Source organism: Oncorhynchus masou, chromosome 15 (genome assembly GCF_036934945.1).
Source record: "Oncorhynchus masou masou isolate Uvic2021 chromosome 15, UVic_Omas_1.1, whole genome shotgun sequence".
Taxonomy (NCBI): domain Eukaryota; kingdom Metazoa; phylum Chordata; class Actinopteri; order Salmoniformes; family Salmonidae; genus Oncorhynchus; species Oncorhynchus masou.
The window spans coordinates 40,171,170-40,193,914 of record NC_088226.1 but is presented as its reverse complement, the minus strand read 5'-3'; the positions used below and the strand labels follow the sequence as shown (position 1 = coordinate 40,193,914).

At 42.7% G+C, this 22,745-nt stretch overlaps 1 protein-coding gene across 1 annotated transcript; it reads left to right on the top strand.

The window, feature by feature from the left end:
- The first annotated feature begins 700 nt into the window (after positions 1-700).
- On the top strand, positions 701-20,947 carry LOC135556853 (transcription initiation factor TFIID subunit 4B-like). The gene is made up of 6 exons (XM_064990282.1): positions 701-1,083; positions 13,144-13,333; positions 15,534-15,669; positions 17,795-17,935; positions 20,526-20,615; positions 20,930-20,947. The coding sequence occupies exons 2-6, from the start codon at positions 13,275-13,277 to the stop codon at positions 20,945-20,947; spliced, it is 444 nt and encodes a 147-aa protein (XP_064846354.1). The 5' UTR covers positions 701-1,083; positions 13,144-13,274.
- Positions 20,948-22,745: the final 1,798 nt, after the last annotated feature.

The following is a 22,745-nucleotide window of genomic DNA, read 5'->3' as shown; positions in this document are numbered from 1 at the left end:
AATATGTGCATTTTCTACCAGTGGTGTGTTTTCAACCAAATGACTTGTTGCAGATATGCATTCATGTACAAATAAAAATCTAATGTTCAATATGTATCCATTGCATTTTCAACACTACTGATAGTTTTGTCACAAAAACGATTGCGTTAAATATCAAATTTGCCTACTTTGGTCTTGGTACGTGGGCTCGAGCCATCAGCTTGCAGATACTGTACCATGTGGGTTGGCCAATCTACAAAATTAGATTATTATAGATAAGAGCAAGAATATTTGTATTGTCAAAAAGACAGTCAAAGCATCGATCATCATGTCACCAGAATACGACCCTCAATATTTATTGGAAAAGAGCATCAAGCTCATATCTATGGGGGAAAATGACAAACGTTGTTATGCACATGTGCTGTATGTGCCTTAAACCTGTACATTTCCACTGTCTGTTTCTCTCATGTAAGAAGAAGCCAGTGTTTTTCCTCTCTTGTTTCTGAGTAACTTAGTCACGAGGCCAAAAACAAAGGGCCCTCTGGGAGTGACCAGTTTTTGGTCCATCCTGTTCGTTTTGTATCTTTCAAGGACACAGCTGTGTGGAGATATGAAGAGAACAGAGGGAAACTTGAGCAGCAGCAGAAAAGATAAACAAAACTGGCATTATCACTTGTTTGTACTCTATGTTCCCATCATGATCTCACACACCTGCTAAACTGCCACGTAGACTACGGTTATAAAAGCTGAGACCCAACTCTTGTTCATTGGTCTCTTAACTTTGCACCTTTTGAGTGATTGTTAACCAGCTCCGGAATTGCAATTCTTATAATTAAATAACTTGTTTTGAAGAATCTACAGTCTCTCTTCCTTTCTGGTTAGAATTTCCACGACAATTTTTGGCGATGAGGACGAGATGGCTACCTCCGCTTCCTGATCGTTCCCAGGGAGACCGAGGTTAACTGTGCACAGAGTCTACAATAGGTGTGGCTCAGGGAGCCCACACACCAATCAAAGGAGCAGAAGGGACCCGACTCGGATCCAGCAGGGAGCGTCAGTGGACGGATTCACCATCCTGTTCTGGGAACAGGTTGTGCACATTAGGTATTTGTTGACGCAAAGACACCCCTAGTTAGAAACTTGACAACAAATCAGTTTTTGACAACTACAATATGGGTAATATAGCTCGGTTTGACCATAGTGTCAATGTTAAAGGGATACTTCGGGATTTTGGCAATGAAGCAATGGCATTGAGGAGTATACCACCTCAGTCATCAGCTTCATCAATTAGTGTATTGATTATGTCATCCCCACAGTCACCGTGCGTAGATATCCCAACCAGAAGCCATGGATTACAGGCAACATCCGCGTTGAGCCAAAGGCTAGAGCTGCGGCTTTCAAGGAGCGGGACGCTAATCTGGATGCTTATAAGAAATCCCGCAATGCCCTCAGATGAACCATCAAGCATGCAAAGCGTCAATACAGGATTAAGATTTATTCCTACTACACCAGCTCTGATGCTCATCGAATGTGGCAGAGCTTGAAAACTATTACAGATGAGCACAACCTTTAAACAGGTCAACATTCACAAAGCCGCGGGACCAGATGGATTACCAGGACGGGTACTCAAAGCATGCTCGGACCAACTGGTAAGTGTCTTCACTGACAGTTCAGAGACCTCTCCCTCAATGTGAGAAGACAAAGGAGCTGATTGTGGACTACAGGAAAAGGCGAGCCGAACAGGCCCCCATTAACATCGAAGGGGCTGTAGGGGAGCTGGTCGAGAGATTCAAGTTCCTTGGTGTCCACATCACCAACAAACTATCATGGTCTAATCACACCAAGATACTTGTGAAGAGGGCACGACAACACTCCCCCCCCCAGGATACTGAAAAGATTTGGCATGGGTCCCCAGATCCTCAAAAAGTTCTACAGCTGTACCAACGAGAGCATCCTGACCGGTTGCATCCCCACCTGGTATTTCAACTGCTCGGCATCTGACCATAAGACGCTACAGAGGGTAGTGCGTATTGCCCAGTGCTTCACTGGGGCCAAGCTTCATGCCATCCAGGACCTATATGCTAGGTTGTGTCAAAGGAAAGCCCAATAAATTGTCAAGACTCCAGTCACCCAAATACCAAAAAGCACATGAATGAAACCAGAGAGGAATTTTTGTATGGCGGTCAATGAGAGAGTGTGGAAAAATTTGCTACCTAAGGCTTATTGGATCAAATATACGTTTCGTAATGCTTACATGCTGCCTACACCAGGCATGCGCGTGCACCATCGCACACATGTTGATTCTGTCCATCCACACAGGATCAGGACACACAGATTGAAATAAACAAAACAAACTCTGAACCAACTATATTCATTTGGGGACAGGTCAAAACACATTTGAAACATTCATGGCCATTTAGCTAGCTAGCTTGCTGTTGCTCACTAATTTGTTCTGGTATATAAACATTAGGTTGTTATTTTACATGAAATGTACAAGGTCATTTTTTGGGCTGGATCTTTGTAGAATATCGACCCATTTTGAGTCACACAAAATTGTGTGTTCTCTACTACGACAATTCATCCACAGATTAAAAGGGGATACCTAGTTAGTTTCTAATAATCTCTTCTAGTTCGGTCTTCTTCTTCTGTGGATTTTATGTGTCATTAATGCAGCCAACTGGACTGCAGTGTAGACCTCATTCATCTTTCAATCACCCAGTTGGAAATATGCTCCTATGAGGAGATGGGAGAGGCAGGACATTTTTATTTATTTATTTTACCTTTATTTAACTAGGCAAGTGAGTTAAGAACAAATTCTTATTTTCATTGACGGCCTAGGAACAGTGGGTTAACTGCCTTGTTCAGGGGCAGAATGACAGATTTTGACCTTGTCGGCTCAAGGAATGAATCTTGCAACCTTCCGGTTACTAGTCCAACGCTCTAACCACTTTTACCTTCTGCCCAACATGCAGCTTGGCAAGCGTCTAAAATCAAACCACATTTTATTTTAGTGCCTGGCTATGCAGATGCTTGTTGACGTACTCGAGCAGTTTGGATGAAATTATTGAATAACATGCATTTATCTTGCAACGCTTGCAGACGGAACACGGCCGGTGTGGTCAGCATGTTAGAATGTTTGGAGTGTACTGATATAAGTAGGAAACGTGACTTCCAGGCAACTTTGAGAAAACCAATTTTATATCGGAGTTGTGCCTGTTGTTCACTCGGGTATCTGCCCTCTCATTGGCTATAAATTTATTTATATAGCCCTTCGTACATCAGCTGATAGCTCAAAGTGCTGTACAGAAACCCAGCCTAAAACCCCAAACAGCAAGCAATGCAGGTGTAGAAGCACGGTGGCTAGGTAAAACTCCCTAGAAAGGCCAAAATCTAGGAAGAAACCTAGAGAGGAACCAGGCTATGTGGGGTGGCCAGTCCTCTTCTGGCTGTGCTGGGTGGAAATTATAACAGAACATGGCCAAGATGTTCAAATGTTCATAAATGACCAGCATGGTCCAATAATAATAAGGCAGAACAGTTGAAACTGGAGCAGCAGCACGGCCAGGTGGACTGGGGACAGCAAGGAGTCATCATGTCAGGTAGACTTGAGCCATGGTCCTAGGGCTCAGGTCCTCCGAAAGAGAGAAAGAGAGAATTAGAGAGAGCACACTTAAATTCACACAGGACACCGAATAGGACAGGAGAAGTACTCCAGATATAACAAACTGACCCTATACCCCCGACACAAACTACGGCAGCATAAATACTGGAGGCTGAGATAGGAGGGGTCAGGAGACACTAGAATGGTCCCATCTGATCTTGCCTCCTCCCGACTGCCTTACATCTTTGAAGACATGTATTTCATTGTTAGAGCGGCCACTTGAGTAATCTGTGATTAAACAAAGTTGTATTTCCGACATCACAGCTAGGAAGTAGGAAGCTCTAACGACCATGTGAATGCAGCAATAATGACAAGATGCTTGTGTCTCATCCCTGAAAATGGGATTTGTTTGTCCACATAGCAGAACGGAGTGCTGTCAAACTCCTGCCTATTCAGCTCTTTGGATGGGTGAATACTTTTTTGGATATATTCGATGAGGGTTGTTGACGTAAAACTCCTGTATTTAATGGAGAGTGAGATAATATGCTAGCCTTGTGAATATGCATAGACCGTCTCGAACTTCATCAGGGTCAACTTGTTTTTTTCTCAAAGTTGCTGGGATGTCACATGCATCACACATCAGCATACTCACAACTACCTATGCAATACAAAGCTTTTATTAGATCAAATAAGCCTCACATATCAAAATAGAAATTCATTTTTATCTTGATTAAATTCAACACTCTCATTGCCCCCCATACAAAAACTCCTCACTTGCGTAATAATTAATAATCTGTTTAATGTGGACCAATTTTGGGCGGATTTTTTCTGCTGAAGCCAAATGTCTTGGCTTCCAAGAGATGTCTTGGGGAGGGGAGGGGGAGATTAATGTGGGTGTCTCGTGTGTGTGTGTTCGCACATGGCAAGCATTTGTACTTTTAATCTGACAAAACAGTACACAGTCAGTTACTCACACTTTTAGATAACTTGAAACAATCTAACCAGGTCCTGTGTCTTGAAGTTGCCAACTTATTTAGCCAATTAGCTTCACCCAGCAGGTGTGTGACTGTGGCAAAAGTTGGTTTAATATGGGATAGCCTAGTTCTGGGGCTAGTTAGGGACTGTCAATAAATTGCATACTGTAAATGGTACAATATCTTCATGTTGCACATTTTTATTTGCTTCATTCAATTCTTTCAGTATTTCTCTACACATTTCTACAATATATAGTTTTGAAGTTAAGTCATTAAAATGTTTTGCTATTGATATTTAAAAATATTGTCCCATGTACATTGTGTAATTTACTGAAGGTCCCTAACTAGCTCCATGGAGATATTACATGTAAAACCAAAATGACCATGGACATTAGGATGGGGTAGGGTGCAGCTGATGATTACTTGGGTGCTGCCAGCTGTGGACAGGATTGAAATAAAGCAGTGCTATTCGGGATCCTACACTTAATCCTAACCCTAACCCCTACCCACCCTAACCTTAACCCTTACCTAACCCTATCCCTCACCTTAACTGTTCAATTTCAACTTCAATGAGAAGGGATGTACCAAGGATCCCTAGTTGGGATGTCCCAATGATTCCATTTAGACGTTTCCTTGAAATAATCCCAACCCTAGGAAAACTGTTAAAGTTCCCTTCATTCCATGACATACAATTTTTTCCTATCATCTCTCAAATTTACGTTTTGGATAAGACTGACTTTATGACCAAAATGATCCTATTTACAATTTGTAGCCAATTTTGACACAAGAATAAATGTTTCTGACTCCACATAGGCCGTTGCCACAGGGGCAGTCGTACATGTATGAATATAGAAATTACTCATAGTATTATAACATGTACAATGATCTCTAGCTTCTTATCAATGTTTTCAAAATATAAAAATAATGTATTTTTTTGCTGAAGGTGAAATTCCTTTCTTGGAAGCTCTTTCCCAACATTGCAGTATTCAATATCAGTAGTAAATACTATAAAATAAAGTAAAGTAGAACAAAAACACACAAGAAATAGAAATAAGAAGAACACAAGAAAGTATGTAAGCTACACTGATCAAAAATAAAAACACAACACGTCAAGTGTTGGTCTCATGTTTCATGAACTGGAATAAACGATACTAGAAATTTTCCACACACACAAATAGCTTATTTCTCAACATTTTTTGGCACAAATTTGCTTACATCCCTTTTAGTGAGTGTTTCTCCTTTGCCAAAATAACCCATCCACCTGAGAGCTGTGGAATATCAAAAATCTGATTAAACAGCATGATCATTACACGGGTTCACCTTGTGCTAGGGACTGTAAAAAGCAACTCTAAAACGGCCAGTTTTGGCACTCAACACAATGCCACAGCAGTGGTGGTCAGTGCCGTTTAAGATGAGGGAGGATAAATGTTTTTTTTTCATGAACATGGCCTTATTTCTATCACATTATATTGGATGACTGTCATTCATAATCCATTCACCCAGGTCAATGTAACAGTGATAGGTTTAGGCTACCACATGATAACTCAAATTTTCCCTATACTCTTGAGGATGCTACAACCTAGCCTATGAATGAAAGTTTACAACGTAAGTGCACACAAGAAACACATTTGAGGTGACAGACAGTGACACATGGACAGACAGTGACATTCAAAACCGCCTGGATCACTCTTGCCTGCAGCTAGCTGATGCAGGTTGTAGTCTTTAGTCTAACAGTTGCAAATTAGAGTTTCTATAACACAGCCCACAATCAACAGCCTGATCAACTGTCTGCGAAGATGTGTCGTGCTGCATGAGGCAAATGGTGATCACACTAGATACTGATTGGTTTTCTGATCTACATCCCTACTTTTTTAAAGGTATCTGTGATACCACAGAATAGGGGCTCATTTATTAATTTAAATTGACTGATTTCCTTACATGAACTGTAACAGTAAAATTGTTGAAATTGTTGCATGTTGCGTTTATTTTTGCTCAGTATATATACAGGGTCAGTGCCAATAACATATTTACAATGTTCAGCGATACTCGAGTGGTAGGGTAGAGTTTTGAGAATAACACAAAAATTATTTTTCACAAAGTTTGCTACTTCTGTGTCTTTAGATATTTTTGTCAGGTGTTACTATGGAATACTGAAGTATAATTACAAGCATTTCATCAGTGTCAAAGGCTTTTATTGTCAATTACATGAGGTTGATGCAAAGACACAATATTTGCAGTGTTGACCCTTCTTTTTCAAGACCTCTGCAATCCGTCCTAGCATGCTGTCAATTAACTTCTGGGCCACATCCTGACTGATGGCAGCCCATTCTTGCATAATCAATGCTTGGAGTTTGTCAGAATTTGTGGGTTTTTGTTTGTCCACCCGCCTCTTGAGGATTGACGACACGTTCTCAATGGGATTAAGGACCGGGGAGTTTCCTGGCCATGGACCCAAAATATCTATGTTTTGCTCCCTATGCCACTTAGTTATCACTTTTGCCTTATGGCAAGGTGCTTCATCATGCTGGAAAAGGCATTGTTCGTCACCAAACTGTTCCTGGATGGTTGGGAGTTGCTCTCGGAGGATGTGCTGGTACCATTCTTTATTCATGGCTGTGTTCTTAAGCAAAATTGTGAGTGAGCCCACTCCCTTGGCTGAGAAGCAACCCCCACACATGAATGGTCTCAGGATGCTTTACTGTTGGCATGACACAGGACTGATGGTAGCGCTCACCTTGTCTTCTACGGACAAGCTTTTTCCTGGATGCCCCAAACAATCGGAAAGGGGATTCATCAGAGAAAATGACTTTACCCCAGTCCTCAGCAGTCCAATCCTTGTACCTTTTGCAGAATATCAGTCTGTCCCTGATGTTTTTTTGGAGGGAAGTGGCTTCTTTGCTGCCCTTCTTTGACACCAGGCCATCCTCCAAAAGTCTTCGCCTCACTGTGCATGCAGATGCACTCACACCTGCCTGCTGCCATTCCTGAGCAAGCTCTGTACTGGTGGTGCACCGATCCCGCAGCTGAATCAACTTTAGGAGATGGTCCTGGCGCTTGCTGGACATTCTTCACAACCTTCTTCACAACAATTGAACCTCTCTCCTTGAAGTTCGTGATGATCCGATAAATGATTGATTTAGGTGCAATCTTATTGGCAGCAATATCCTTGCCTGTGTAGCCCTTTTTGTGCAAAGCATTGATGACGGCATGTGTCTACCATGGTTGACAGAGGAAGAACAATGATTCCAAGCAACACCCTCCTTTTGAAGCTTCCAGTCTGTTTTTTGAACTCAATCAGCATGACAGAGTGATCTATAGCCTTGTCCTCGTCAACTCACACCTGTGTTAACGAGAGAATGGTGTCAGCTGGTCCTTTTGTGGCAGGGCTGAAATGCAGTGGAAATGTTTTTGGGGGATTCAGTTCATTTGCATGGCAACGAGGGACTTTGCAATTAATTGCAAGTCATCTGATCACTCATAACATTCTGGAGTATATGCAAATTGCCATCATACAAACTGAAGCAGACCTTGAAAATTAATATTTATGTAATTCCCAAAACATTTTGCCACAACTGTGTAGGGGTAGGGTGACTAGGCATCAGAGTATGAGTAGTAGCAGTGTGCCCCGTGTGCCTCCCCCCAAGAAATATTTGGGGCTGCCTCTCGGGCTTCCAGCCGCTCTGCCGAGCTAGCTCCTCATAATACCGCCTCTCGGCTTTCGCTGCCTCCAGCTCTGCCTTGGGGCGGCAATATTCACCCGGCTGTGCCCAGGGTCCCTTGCCGTCTAATATCTCCTCACAAGTCCATCTCTCCAGTTATCGCTGCCTCGCCTGCTGCTGCAGCTGCCTGTTACCACGCTGCTTGGTCCTTTCTTGGTGGGTGGTTCTGTAACGGTTGTCGGCGGTGGAAGGAGAGGACCAAAGCGCAGCGTGGTAAGTGTTCATCCTTTTTAAATCAAACTGAACACTTCAAAATACAAAACAACAAAGTGAAAACCGAAACAGTTCTATCTGGTGCAGACACACAAAGGCTGAAAATAACCATCCACAAAACAATAGAACACAGGCTACCTAAATATGGTTCTCAATCAGGGACAACTATTGACAGCTGCCTCTGATTGAGAACCATATCAGGCCAAACACAGAAATAGAAAAATATAGAAAAACTAACATAGACAACCCACACAACTCACGCCCTGACCATACTAAAGCAAAAGACAAAATAATGGAACTAAGGTCAGAACGTGACTTGTTCCGGTACCGCTTGCCATATGGAAGCAGAGACACCAGTCTATGGCTCGGGTGGCTGGAGTCTTTAACACCGCCTGATATAGAGGTCCAGGTGGCAGGAAGCTCGGCCCCAGTGATGTACTGGGCTGTCTGCACCACCATACCTTCTGTAGCACCACGTGATCGAGGGCAGAGCAGTTACCATACCAAGCAGTGATGCAGTCGTGTAACCTTTTGAGGATTTGAGGGCCCATGTCAAATATGTCAACCTCCTGGGGTAGAAGAGGAGCTGTCGTGCCTTCTTCACGACTGTAGCAACACAGCGACTCAGATTCATTACCACAAAAAGAGCAATGGAAAGACCCGGGGTGCAATCATTAGTCCAAATAATTGCAAACAGTTGAAAATTAGAGTTTCAAATAGATAAATTCAGGTAGGTCCTTACAGTTTTGTTCTGTTTGCTCCAGTTTAAAAAACGTTTTGCTACAAAATCGGTAGAACGTTCAATGAAATATAAACGATTCTGTACGTTATGATCAGTTGAAAAATGAGGATGGTTGGATTGTGGGTTCAAAACGAATATATATATATATATATATATATATATATATATATATATATATATATAAACTCCCTTTTCAGGACCCTGTCTTTCAAAGATCATTTGTAAAAATCCAAATAACTTCACAGATCTTCATTGTAAAAGGTTTAAACACTGTTTCCCATGCCTGTTCAATGAACCATAAACAATTAATGAACTGCCACCTGTGGAACGGTTGTTAAGACACTAATAGTTTACAGACGATAGGCAATTGTCACAGTTATGAAAACTTAGGACACTATAGAGACCTTTCTGCTGACTCTGAAAAGCACTAAAAGAAAGATGCCCAGAGTCCCTGCTCACCTGCGTGAACGTGCCTTAGGCATGCTGCAAGGAGGCATGAGGACTGTAGATGTGGCCAGGGCAATAAATTGCAATGTCCGTACTGTGAGACTCCTAAAACAGAGCAACAAGGAGACAGGACAGCTGATTGTCCTCACAGTGGCAGACCACATGTAACAACACCTGCACAGGATGGGTACATCCGAACATCACACCTGCGGGACAGGTACATGATGGATACAACAACTGCACGAGTTACACCAGGAATGCGCAATCCCTCCATCAGTGCTCAGACTGTCCGCAACAGGCTGAGAGAGAATGGACTGAGGGCTTGGAGAGAATGGACTGAGGTCCTACCAGACATCACCGGCAACAACGTCGCCTATGGGCACAAACCCCCCGTCGCTGGACCAGACAGGACTGGCAAAAAGTGCTCTTGCCTGACAAGTCGCGGTTTTGTCTCACCAGGGGTAATGGTCAGATTCGAGTTTATCGTCAAAGGAATGAGCGTTACACCGAGGCCTGTACTCTGGAGCGGGATCGAGGTGGAGTTAGAGGGTCCGTCATGGTCTGGGACGGTGTGTCACAGCATCATCGGACTGAGCTTGTTGTCATTGCAGGTAATCTCAACCCTCTGTGTTACAGGGAGGACATCCTCCTTCTTCATGTGGTACCCTTCCTGCAGGCTCATCCTGACATGACCCTCCAGCATGACAATGCCACCAGCCATACTGCTCGTTCTGTGCACGATTTCCTGCTAGACAGAAATGTCAGTGTTCTGCCATGGCCAGCGAAGAGCCCGGATCTCAATCCCGTTTAGCACGTCTGGGACATGTTGTTTCAGAGGGTGAGGGTTAGGGCCATTCCCCCTAGAAATGTCCGGGAACTTGCAGGTGCCTTGGTGGAAGAGTGGGGTAACATCTCACAGCAAGAACTGGCAAATCTGGTGCAGTCCATGAGGAGGAGATGCTCTGCAGTACTTAATGCAGCTGGTGGCAACACCAGATACTGACTGTTACTTTTGATTTTGACCCACCCCTTTGTTCCCGGACACATTATTCCATTTCTGTTGCTCACATGTCTGTGGAACTTGTTCAGTTTATGTCTCAGTTGTTGAATCTTGTTATGTTCATACAAATATTTACACATGTTAAGTTGCTGAGAATAAACACAGTTGACAGTGAGAGGACATTTCTTTTTTTGCTGAGTTTATATTTATATATATATTTATATGTGAAGGTTAAAACACTCCGCTGCCCTTCAAATACGTCACTATTGCGTCAAGCCATACCCCACCACACCCACCAAACTGAGCAAATGTACTCAAAGTCTGTTATTAAAGAATGTTCAAGAACGTTTTGGGGAAATGTGTTTCGTACAAACCGTCCCACAGCGTTGCAAATGTTAAAACGAACGCAATGCAGCTCAGTATTATTTATTGTATTTTTTTCTTCACGTTTTTATATATACACTACCCGTCAAAAGTTTTAGAACACCTACTCAATCAAGGGTTTATATATATTTCTACTATTTTCTACTTTGTAGAATAATAGTGAAGACTTCAAAACTATGAAATTACACATATGGAGTCATGTCGTAACTAAAAAAGTGTTAAACAAATCAACATATATTTTAGATTTGAGATTCTTCAAAGTCCGCATCCTTTGCCTTGATGACAGCTTTGCACAGTCTTGGCATAGTCTCATCCAGGATCAACTGGAATGCTTTTCCAACAGTCTTGAAGGAGTTGCCATATACGCTGAGCACTTGTCGGTTGCTTTTCCTTCACTGCAGTCCGACTCACCCCAAACCATCTCAATTTGGTAAAGGTCAGGGGATTGCGGAGGCCAGGTCATCTGATAGAGCACTCCATCATTCTCCTTCCTGGTAAAATAGATGGTGTATCAATACTAGGTGTATTGATACACCATCCAAAGTGTAATTAATAACTTCACCATGCTCAAAGGGATATTTAATGTATGTATGTATGTATGTTTTTTTTTTTTGCCCATCTATCAATAGTTGCCCTTCTTTGATGAACATTCAGTTTTAACAGTCAGGAAACTTATGGCTTCATTCCTAAAACCAATGGGAAACTAAAAGCCTTCGTTCCACTCCATGCCTGTCAGTCCTGATTTGAATGGGCACTTTTGTTCTATGGATTCTATTTCTCTTAGCGCTCTCGGTAAATAGCTAAAGACCTTTTGCAAATTTCAAAATATAATTGTGGGAAATACATTTGGTAAGCAAATGCCTACTGCTGAAAAGAGAAGACTAATTTGTCAGTAGAAGCTACACATTTTTCAAAGTTTTTCAAAGTAACTCAAGCCTATCTTGAGACCATCACCAGTTCAGTGAGAAGACTAGGCTACGCATATTCATGCTATCTTCATCATTGGGTGAGTCAGTTGCACTGGAAAGTTGATTTATTAGTCTACTGTAGCCTATAATATTTATACATTTCCTCCTAATATTGTACAATCTGTGCGTCTCCCTCCTTTTATTGGCCCTGGGCCAAGTCAAAGCCAAGACCAGTTTCCCAAAAACAAAGTCAATCTAAGAACTATATATATGGTTATTTTTATTTATCTGTTTGACAGTGTCAGAGTAGCCACTCATTTGTGTATTATTAAAAAGGATTCCTGTTTAATCAGCTTCTAGATATGCCAAACCTGTCAGGTGGATGGGTTAACTTGGCAAAGGATAAATGGTCACTAAAAAGGAATGTAAAAAAATGTGTGCACAAAATGTGAGAGAAATATGCATATTGAAACTTTCTGGGATCTTTTATTTCAGCTCATAAAACATGGGACACTTTACATGTTGCGTTGATATTTTTGTTCAGTGTACTTTCCTATTTGCCCCCCCCTCTTCTTTTCCCTTGCACGCTGTCTTCTGTTCTCCAGGATGGGTGATTTTAACCTGAGTAGTTCATTAACCAACTCTACCTTGAGCACAAGTCTTCTCCCCAGCCCTATCTGGTGCATTTTCTCAAGGTGATGTGATCAAAGAGAAAAAACAACATTTTCAGACCACAGACACATTCAAACCAGCTCATTACGGATCAGATAATGTCCTGTGAGCAGATTCTGCGTGAAGTCCGAGAGAATCTGCCAGGACTGAATGGGATGCATGAGATATAGTACAAGCAGCATTCGTTCCAGTTTTGGGGTTTTCCTCACTGGTTATTTGGACGTATCAGGATTGACTGAGAGTTATCTTTTGTGAGGGTGTAGACTTTTGGGCCGGCACTCTCAATTTCTTACACGTATGAACACCGAAGTTAATAGAGATTACAGACTGGACATTCTCTTCCTTATTCATCTCTATCTACTCTCATTTTCTTCCTCCTTTCCTTTCCTTTCCTCACCTCTCCACTCCTCACCTTTTCTCCCTCTCTGTCTCTGTTCTCCTCTATCTCTCCTCTCCTCTCCACCCCCCCCCCCCTCTCTCTCTCGCCTTACTCCATGCCCCCAGAAAAGTCGCCCAGCTCACCCCCAACCCACAGCTCTTCATCCAGGAGGTAGACCAACCCAAGCCACAGGCTCCAGCAGCCTTCAAGGCTCCAGCCCCCACCCCAGGCCACGCCCCTACCCTTCTCTCCGCCAATGCCAGGCCTGCCCATCTCATCACTGACAGTGGCTAGCCAATCAAGTTTACTCAGCTGGTAAGCTACACCCCTCAACAATGACCCCCTTTTCACCCAAGATTCAGGCAGATGATTCTGTCAGGATGTAAGGTATCCATTTTTATTCAACACAACACAACCACCCAAGCATGACAACCAGGGACTTGGTTAATTAAGGCTCCTATATTCTCAGGAATATATACACTCAAATGATCTGGTCCTGTAGAGGCCAAACCTGTATGAAGTACCTCAGATCTTCTCCACAGGTTTACATAGTAATCCACTTTAAAGTGTATTGGATTTATACCGTCCCTGTTGTGTCGCAGGGCAGCTCACGTCTTAGGTTTTTCTCTGCACTTTGTCTTCTTTCTCTCTCTCTCCCATAACATGCAGAGGCCTCAGGTAAGGCCCAATTCAGTTAGAGCCTAGGCTGAGGACTAACTAGGTTACAGCTACTGCTCCCAAAATTAGGATTCGCATCAGTTATCCTCTGCAGACGACATACAGCTCTCTCACCTTCAGAGGGAAAACTCATAATGTGGAGAGCAGTCACAACATTATTCTGATTTTCTGTAATGCTATTTACTTTATTAGCAGCTTTGCGTGAATGCCCTTCTCCTACTGTAAACACAGATAACACACTCTCTGAAAAGCTCTGCATGAGTGACTATAGTTCTGTTTGAATTTGACCTTTAGAAGTGTCAAACTTGTGTGTATATGTGTCGTTGTGTGTGCCTCTGCCCACAGGTCATATACTGTTTTCTCTTGTGTATATAGCCAAGTTATTGTTACTCATTGTTGATTCATTGTGTTATTATTTTTCTATATTTTCTCTCTGCATTGTTAGGAAGGGCCCGTAAGTAAGCCTTTCACTGTTAGTCTACACCTGTTTACGAAGCATGTGACAATTAAAAGTCATTTTATTTGAGCCAACAGCCTAGAGGTGTGGTCTATAATCCTCAAGGCCATACATACCTGTCAGATCAGAACAGGAGCCTGACCAAGCCACTGATGTGTATAAACCCTGGATTGCTGATGTTATGTATTGGCCAATGACAGGCTTTGAAGACACTGGTCAGCCATATTAGCGCTCCTCAGAAAAGCAGTCCTCCATAGGAATGAAGGGAATTCTACAGTATTTCAATTCAATCTTTCAAGGACAAATTACATGTATTTAAGTATTTTGTTGTTCTCATGGGGACAGTAACATTAGTACTTACAAGAAATAATACTTTAAGGAAAATGTTTTAATAAACAATGCATTCAGAAAGTCTTCAGACCTCTTGACCTTTCCCACATTTTGTTACGTTGTAGCCTTATTCGGAAATGTATATTAAAAAAAAGATTTTCTGATCAATCTACACACAATCCCCCATAATAACAAAGCGAAAACAGGTTTTTAGAAATGTTTGCAAATTTATTCAAAACAAAAAACAGAAATTCCTTATTCAGACCCTTTGCTATGAGACTCGAAATTGAGCTCAGGTGCATCCTGTTTCCATTGCTCATCCTTGACATGATTCTACAACTTGATTGGAGTCCACCTGTGGTAAATTGAATTGATTGGACATGATTTGGAAAGGCACACACCTGTGTATATAAGGTCCCACAGTTGAAAGTGCATGTCAGAGCAAAAATGAAGTCATGAGGTCGAAGGAATTGTCCGTAGAGCTCCGAGACAGGATTGTGTTGAGGCACAGATCTGGAGATGGGTACCAAAACATTTCTGCAGCATTAAAGGTCCCCAAAAACACAGTGGCCTCCATCATTCTTAAATGGAAGAAGTTTGGAACTACCAAGACTCTTCCTAGAGATGTACGCCCTGCCAAGCTGAGCAATCGGAGGTGCAGGGCCTTGGTCAGGGAGGTGATCAAGAACCTGATGGTCATTCTGACAAAGCTCCAGAGTTTGTTTGTGGAGATGAGAGAAACTTCCAGAAGGACAACCATCTCTGCACTAGTTCACCAATCAGGCCTTTATGATAGAGTTTCCTGTATAAGCAAAACCTTTGCTGCGAAAAATATCAGCACTCCTTTTTAATCTTAGACAGGTGTCATTCATTTGGTCACCAGCAGGGAGCAATGTTGAATAGAAATGGACCTTAACCTCAGAGAGATGATCCAATCAATCTGGCTCTCTCTCTTTTCTTTCTTTTCTCTATCTATACATATCTCTCTTTCTTTCTTTCTTTCTTTCTCTCTCTTTTTGTTATTCTTGTTCTCTCTCTCCCTCTCCCAAGGTGTTTGGAGTGTCCGAGGTGGGATCAGATATGGTCAGTCAATGTGTCAGTCCACACAGGAGCATCTCAGAGACCTGCTGGAGAAAGTCACTGGAGAAAGTCACTGGTGGCACAACATCGCAAGATGGCCTTCAAGGTGTCCTACTGTGCTACCCTGCCATCACTATACTATACACATTACAACACCCCTACCCTGGCATCATTACATATATTAACAATACAACAGGGGTCTTCAACTCTACTTCTGGAGAGCTACTGGCAGTACAGGCTTTTGATTCAGCACTGCATCACACACCTGATTAAAATATTCAACTAATCAAGCTCTTCTCTCTGCTTCACCATGATTAGCTGAATCAGGTGGGAATTTTAGTTGTACATACTTTTAGTTATGTACAGTGCCTTGCAGAAGTATTCATCCCCCTTGGCATTTTTCCTATTTTGTTATATTACAACCTGTAATATAAATTGATTTTCATTCGGATTTCATGTAATAGACATACACAAAATAGTCCAAATTGGTGAAGTGAAATTTAAAAAAATTACTTGTTTCAAACAATTCTAAAGAAAAAAAAAATGTCAAAAAAAGTGGTGCATGCACATGTTTTTACCCCCTTTGCTATGAACCCCTAAATAAGATCTGGTGCAACCAATTACCTTCAGAAGTGACATAATTAGTTAAATAAAGTCCACTTGTGTGTAATCTAAGTGTCACGTGATCTGTCACATGATCTCAGTATATATACACCTGTTCTGAAAGGCCACAGAGCCTGCAACACCACTAAGCAAGGGGCACCACCAAGCAAGACCAAGGAGCTCTCCAAACAGTTCAGGGTTATAAAAAAATATCTGAAACTTTGAAAATCCCACAGAGCACCATTAAATTACATTATAAAAACATGGAAAGAATATAGCACCACAGCAAACCTGCCAAAAGCCCACCAAAACTCACGGAACAGGCAAGGAGGGAATTAATCAGAGATGCACAAAGAGACCAAAGATAACCCTGAAGGAGCTGCAAAGCTCCACAGCGGAGATTGGAGTATCTGTCCATAGGTCCTTTAAGCCTTACATTCCACAGAGCTGGGCTTTATGGAAGAGTGGCCAGAAAAAAAGCAATTGCTTAAAGAAAAAAAACAAGTATAAACACATTTGGTGTTCACCGAAAGCCATGTGGGAGACACTCCAAACATATGGAAGAAGGTACTCTGGTCAGAGACTTAAATTGAGCTTTTTGGCCATCAAGGAAAACACTATGTCTGGCACAAACTCAACACCTCTCATCACCCGGAGAACACCATCCACACAGTGAAGCATGGTGTGGCAGCATCATCAGCGGTGATATTTTTATCAGCAGGGACTGGGAAACTGGTCAGAATTTAAGGAATGATGGTGCTAAATACAGGGAAATTCTTGAGGGAAATCTTTTTCAGTCTTCCACAGATTTGAGACTGGGATGGAGGTTCACCTTCCAGCAGGACTCAAAGCATACTGCTAAAGCAACACTCAAGTGGTTTAATTAAGGGGGAACACATAAATGTCTTGGAATGGCCTAGTCAAAGCCCAGATCTCAATCCAATTGAGAATATGTGGTATGACTTAAAGATTGCTGAACACCAGCAGAAACCCGTCCAACTTGAAGGAGATGGATCAGTTTTGCCTTGAAGAATGGGCAGAAATCCCAGTGGCTAGATGTGCTAAGCTTATAGAGACATACCCCAAGAGACTTGCAGCTGTAATTGCTGCAAAAGGTGGCTCTACAAAGTATTGACTTTGGGGGGATGAAAAGTTATGCACGCCCAAGTTTTCTATTTTTTTTGTCTTATTTCTTGTTTGTTTCACAAGAGAAAATATTTTGTATCTTCAAAGTGGTAGGCATGCTGTGTAAATCAAATGATACAACCCCCCCCAAAATCTATTTAAATTCCAGGTTCTAAGGCAACAAAATAGGAAAAATTCCCCAGGGTGGGGTGAAGACTTTCGCAAGCCACTGTATATTATATATCATGTATTTTATTTGTTGTGTTTTATTTCCTTTTTGGACCCCGGGAAGAGTAGCCGCTACGTTGGCAACGTTGCATTGAGGATCCCAATAAATACTACTGAAGATCTGGAGCGAAAGCCTGCACACCAAGTAACTCTCCAGAACCAGAGTTAAGAAACCCTGCACCACAACATTATTACCAACATGATAATACATCTACTACAACCATGGCACTATTTCACTACAGCTCTTATAGAATCTTCATGGTCTCCGTGTGTAGGAGGACTACCGTCATGTGCAGACCAATGAAGTGCGTTCCCAACTCTGCTTTCTGGAAGAGCAGGAGCGTCGGGAGAGGAGAGAAGACGAGGAGAGGGAGACACTGCTCCGTAAAGCCAAGGGTCATGTTGCAGAGTTAGAGGTTACTAAGAAGATACTAACATGCTGACTAGACCGGTCACGCTGTGTGCGTGAGTCTCTGTGTGTGTGTGTCTGGAGAGCTACTGGGTGTGCAGGAGCTCTTCCATGAGTCAGCTTTTACTCTTCAATCAAACTGATTTCCAAACAGTTCGAGGTAGGGATTGTCCCAGGCAAGACTGAGTAGAACACAAACACACACACACAAAGACACAGCTCAATAAGGCTCTATGCTTTTACTGCTTTTTCTGCTGAGTGAGCTCCATTTTAGATTGTTCTCCTATACAAAGTTATAGTGCGGTCGGGGAGCTTTTTTTCTTTTACCTTCTCTAAACTAACAAACTCAGCAAAAAAAGAAACGCCCCTTTTTCAGGACCCTGTCTTTCAACAATAATTAATAAAAATCCAAATAACTTCACAGATCTTCATTGTAAAGGGTTTAAACACTGTTTCCCGTGCTTGTTCAATGAACCATAAACAACTGGCACCTGTAGAACGGTTGTTAAGTCACTAACAGCTTACAGATGGTAGGCAATTAAGGTCACAGTTATGAAAGCTTAGGACACTAAAGAGGCCGTTCAACTGACTCTGAAAAGCACCAAAAGAAAGATGCCCAAGGTCCCTGCTCATCTGCGTGAACGTGCCTTAGGCATGCTGCAAGGAGGCATGAGGACTGCAGATGTGGCCAGGGCAATAAATTGCAATGTCCGTACTGTGAGGTGCCTAAGACAGCGCTACAGGGAGACAGGATGGACAGCTTATCGTCCTTACAACACCTGCAAAGGATCGGTACTTCCGAACATCACACCTGCGGGACAAATGCAGGATGGCAACAACAACAACTGCCCGAGTTACACCAGGAACGCACAATTCCTCCATCAGTGCTCATAATGTCATAATGCAGGTCCTCACCAGACTTCACCGGCAACAACGTTGCCTATGGGCGCAAACCCACCGTTGCTGTACCAGACAGGACTGGTAAAAAGTGCTCTTCACTGATGAGTCGCGGTTTTATCTCACCAGGAGTGATGGTCGGATTCGAGTTCATCGTCGAAGAAATGAGAGTTACACCGAGGCATGCACTCTGGAGCGGGATCGAGGTGGAGGGTCCGTCATGGTCTGGGGCGTTGTGTCACAGCATCATCGGACTGAACATGTCATTGTAGGCAATGTCAACGCTGTGTGTTACAGGGAAGACATCCTCCTCCTTCATGTGGTACCCTTCCTGCAGGCTCATCCAGACATGACCCTCCAGCATGACAATGCCACCAGCCATACTGCTCGTTCTGTGCATGATTTCCTGCAAGACAGGAATGTCAGTGTTCTGCCATGGCCAGCGAAGAGCCCAGATCTCAATCCCATAGAGCACGTCTGGAACCTGTTGGATTGGAGGGTGACGGTTAGGGCCGTTCTCCACAGAAATGTCCGAGAACTTGCAGGTGCCTTGGTGGAAGAGTGGGGTAACATCTCACATCAAGAACTGGCAAATCTGGTGCAGTCCATGAGGAGGAGATGCACTGCAGTACTTAATTCAGCTGGTGGCCATACCAGATACTGACTGTTACTTTTGATGTTGACCCCCCCTTTGTTCAGGGACATATTTTAAAATTTCTGTTAGTCACATGTCTGTGGAACTTGTTCAGTTTAGTTGTTGAATCTTGTTATGTTCATACAAATATGTACACATGTTAATTAAGTTTGCTGAAAATGAACACAGTTGACAGTGAGAGGACGTTTCTTTATATACACTTCGGTTTATACACTTCAGAATTAATGTTTGGGAATTCAATAAAGCCTGCCATTTTTCAGAGTAATTGTTCATTTATTACATCAGTGTGAATGTTTGTTTGGGGGGTTATAGGGGACGGATCTCGAGTTTGATGAGACAGAGGCAGATGTAGGTAGTGTGGTTATATAGATTGAGAAGAGGAGATACTGTTTGAGATGTTGTTTTTTTCTCTGGTTGGAGGATCGCTCACAGCAACAATGTGCCCAGCGGCCTCTCCACGGCAACAGCAGAAATCAGCAAAATCTGTTAATTTCCATGCCCAACCAATGTGTGTTTGTTTGTGTGTGCGTCTGTCTCCCCACATCACCCTGTCAGACTCACCCTACACACACACACACACACACACACACACACACACACACACACACACACACACACACACACACACACACACACACACACACACACACACACACACACACACACACACATACATACATACACACTCATCCAAATCCAAGCCCCAGAGAAGGTGCAGCTCTAATTGGAGCTCATTTTAATGGAGTCTGTTTTTGAGGTTGGAGTTGAGGCCTGCGGCAGGCACAAAGCTGAATCAAATTAAAGCACCTATAGAGAGTGTGTGTGTGTGTGTCTATGTGTGTCTGTTTGTGTGTGTGTGTCAGCGTGTGACCTTGATACCATTTACATATTAATTTGTTTAGATTTAGCTAGTGTGATACTTTATTGACCTGACTGTATTGCGTTTTATAGAAATTACCCTAGCTTCACACTGTTTCAGTTATTCCTTTATGAGCATTCAACTACCCATCCTTTAGAGGGTTTTAAAACCTTCTCTCTCCTGCAGCTGCAACACAGAGAAGCCAACCTCACTGCCCTGGTTGCCATTGGACCTCGCAAGACGGGACCACGTGCCTCCCCTGGAAACCAGGTACAGGTACACCACTCGCCTGTCTGTGTGTGATTATTCTGAGAGAGTGGATGGAGGTACTTGATTATCAGTGGTTTTATGGTGGGTAGGGATGCTTCTATGGGGAACACCTATGTTAATGTCACTTCTGAGAAACAACTTCAGGGGAGACAAGATCTGTACAGTATTATAGCAGACATGCGCAGGACTGTTAGTTTAGGTTAATGAGTCTCTAATTGTACTCAGTTTGTTTAATTCCCTGGCCCTGTAGGCGATGGGTTTAGAGATGAAGCTCTGTAAATTGAACACATTAACCATTGCCTTTGAACTCCTTTACCTAGAGAACCCTGCTCCCTTAGGAGCTTTTCCTCTCTTGCCTCATCTCTCTTTCCTCTGTAGAGCTACAGGGCCTTCCTTTCTGCTCTCCCAGGCATTGCTTCAGTCTGTCAAAATGTGAAGAAGAAACAGGGGAGAAGGGAAACTGTCTGGCATAGTGGTGTTGCCATTTATTTTTATGAACATTTTATCTCTTGGTGGTTTCGTCCGTCCGTCCCTCTGCACCTCTGCACCTCTGTCCGTCTGTCCGTCTGTCCATCTGTCCGTCTGTCCGTCTGTCCGTCTGTCCGTCTGTCCGTCTGTCCGTCTGTCTGTCTGTCTCAGGTGGGGCCAGCAGACAGTACGTCAGTACTACAGAGGGCTGGGGTTCAGAGGATGACTTGAGTCTTTCTGCCTGGAAAAGGACCCTCCTCTACGACACTCTCTCAAGTCCCTGCTTTAGTGAGAACAGTGTGATTAAACAGCATAATACAATAATACAATCCATCTCTCTTCCACCTATTTTATTTTCTAACAATTTGTAGCACTGCCAACAATGTCACTGAGCTCTGCTGGTACATGCTGAGAAATATTACAGTCATGTTGGCAGGACCAAAAAACAAAATATTTCACTTATTGACAGGGCAATTCTGTGTGTGAGAGAAGAGGTCAGAACAGTTTAAGTCAGCTCTGTGTGTTACAGCCCAAAGCATTGGCCCTCTGCCCTTAGTGTGATTCAGAGAGTGGTCTGCCGTGAGGTCACTGTCTTTTTCCTTGTTTTTCAGTTCAGTTTCATGCTAAAAATATCCCAGACTGATTGATGTCTGTGACAGCCATTCCTTACTCTGATGTTTACATGGGTCACCTGATGATTGTAAACCTGTGACAATTCAATTAAGTTTATGGAGGGATTCCATACAAAACCAGGACAAAAAAATACAATGATTTTAGGGATTTTCACAAAAATGAATCCTTACAATGGTCCTTTTAAAGAAGGAATATTAACATATATTCGAAATTTGTATCTAAAAGCATAATTGAGAAATGATTTATCAAAGTTGGCATTTTGACCTTACCCAGACCTCCTTCAAAGAGCGACTGAACTTCCTGATTTGACCTCATTTTAGATTTGGTTCATTAACAAATGTTTGCGGCCATGACTAAGTTGATACGCAAGTTGGTTTCTTGGTATGGTTTGATGTGGGGGTCTCATCTGTGTGTTGGTTAGAAGGAGGCTAGAATCACTCTATAGCCAACCAATTTGATTGACTGTATTGTGTACGTTTATAGTATATCAGTGATTCTGTGTTTTTTGCCTCATTACTCACATATTGTCATTTAAAGTTTATGTTGACACCTTTAGGTGGTCGCTTGGAGGAAAAATAGCCATCCTTTGGGGCGTGTGTGTGTGGAAATGTGTGTCGGGGAGAGTTGTGGATGTGGGTTGTGTTTGAGATTCATTATTCCATTACCTTTAAATATGGCACAGCTTTAGGCACAGCTTTAGGCACAGCTTTAGGCACAGCTTTAGGCACAGCTTTAGGCAGAGCTTTAGGCAGAGCTTTAGGCAGAGCTTTAGGCACAGCTTTACCCTGGGTTATGAAATACGGAGAGAATAAAATGGATCAGAATTATTTTAGCTGAAATGACTGCTGACCTCTAACGTAACAGTAAGCTAGGCAAATCAACAGTGTGCCAGTTAAAGCAGGATCTGATTGCTGAAATGAGTGTTGGCCCTTTAATCGAGGTCATCTATGCAGACTGTTCCAAATAACTGCCAGCTACAGCAGGGATCAAAAAGTGTGAGGGTATTTTCATTTGTGTGATTACTGTTTTATTAGG

Excerpts from the sequence above, each read along its gene's own strand:
- LOC135556853 (XM_064990282.1), top strand. The coding sequence starts at position 13,275 with ATGCCAGGCCTGCCCATCTCATCACTGACAGTGGCTAGCCAATCAAGT. Across the intron at positions 13,334-15,533 it reads CAATCAAGTTTACTCAGCTG|GTGTTTGGAGTGTCCGAGGT; the intron begins GTAAGCTACACC and ends CCCTCTCCCAAG. Across the intron at positions 17,936-20,525 it reads GTCATGTTGCAGAGTTAGAG|CTGCAACACAGAGAAGCCAA; the intron begins GTTACTAAGAAG and ends TCTCTCCTGCAG.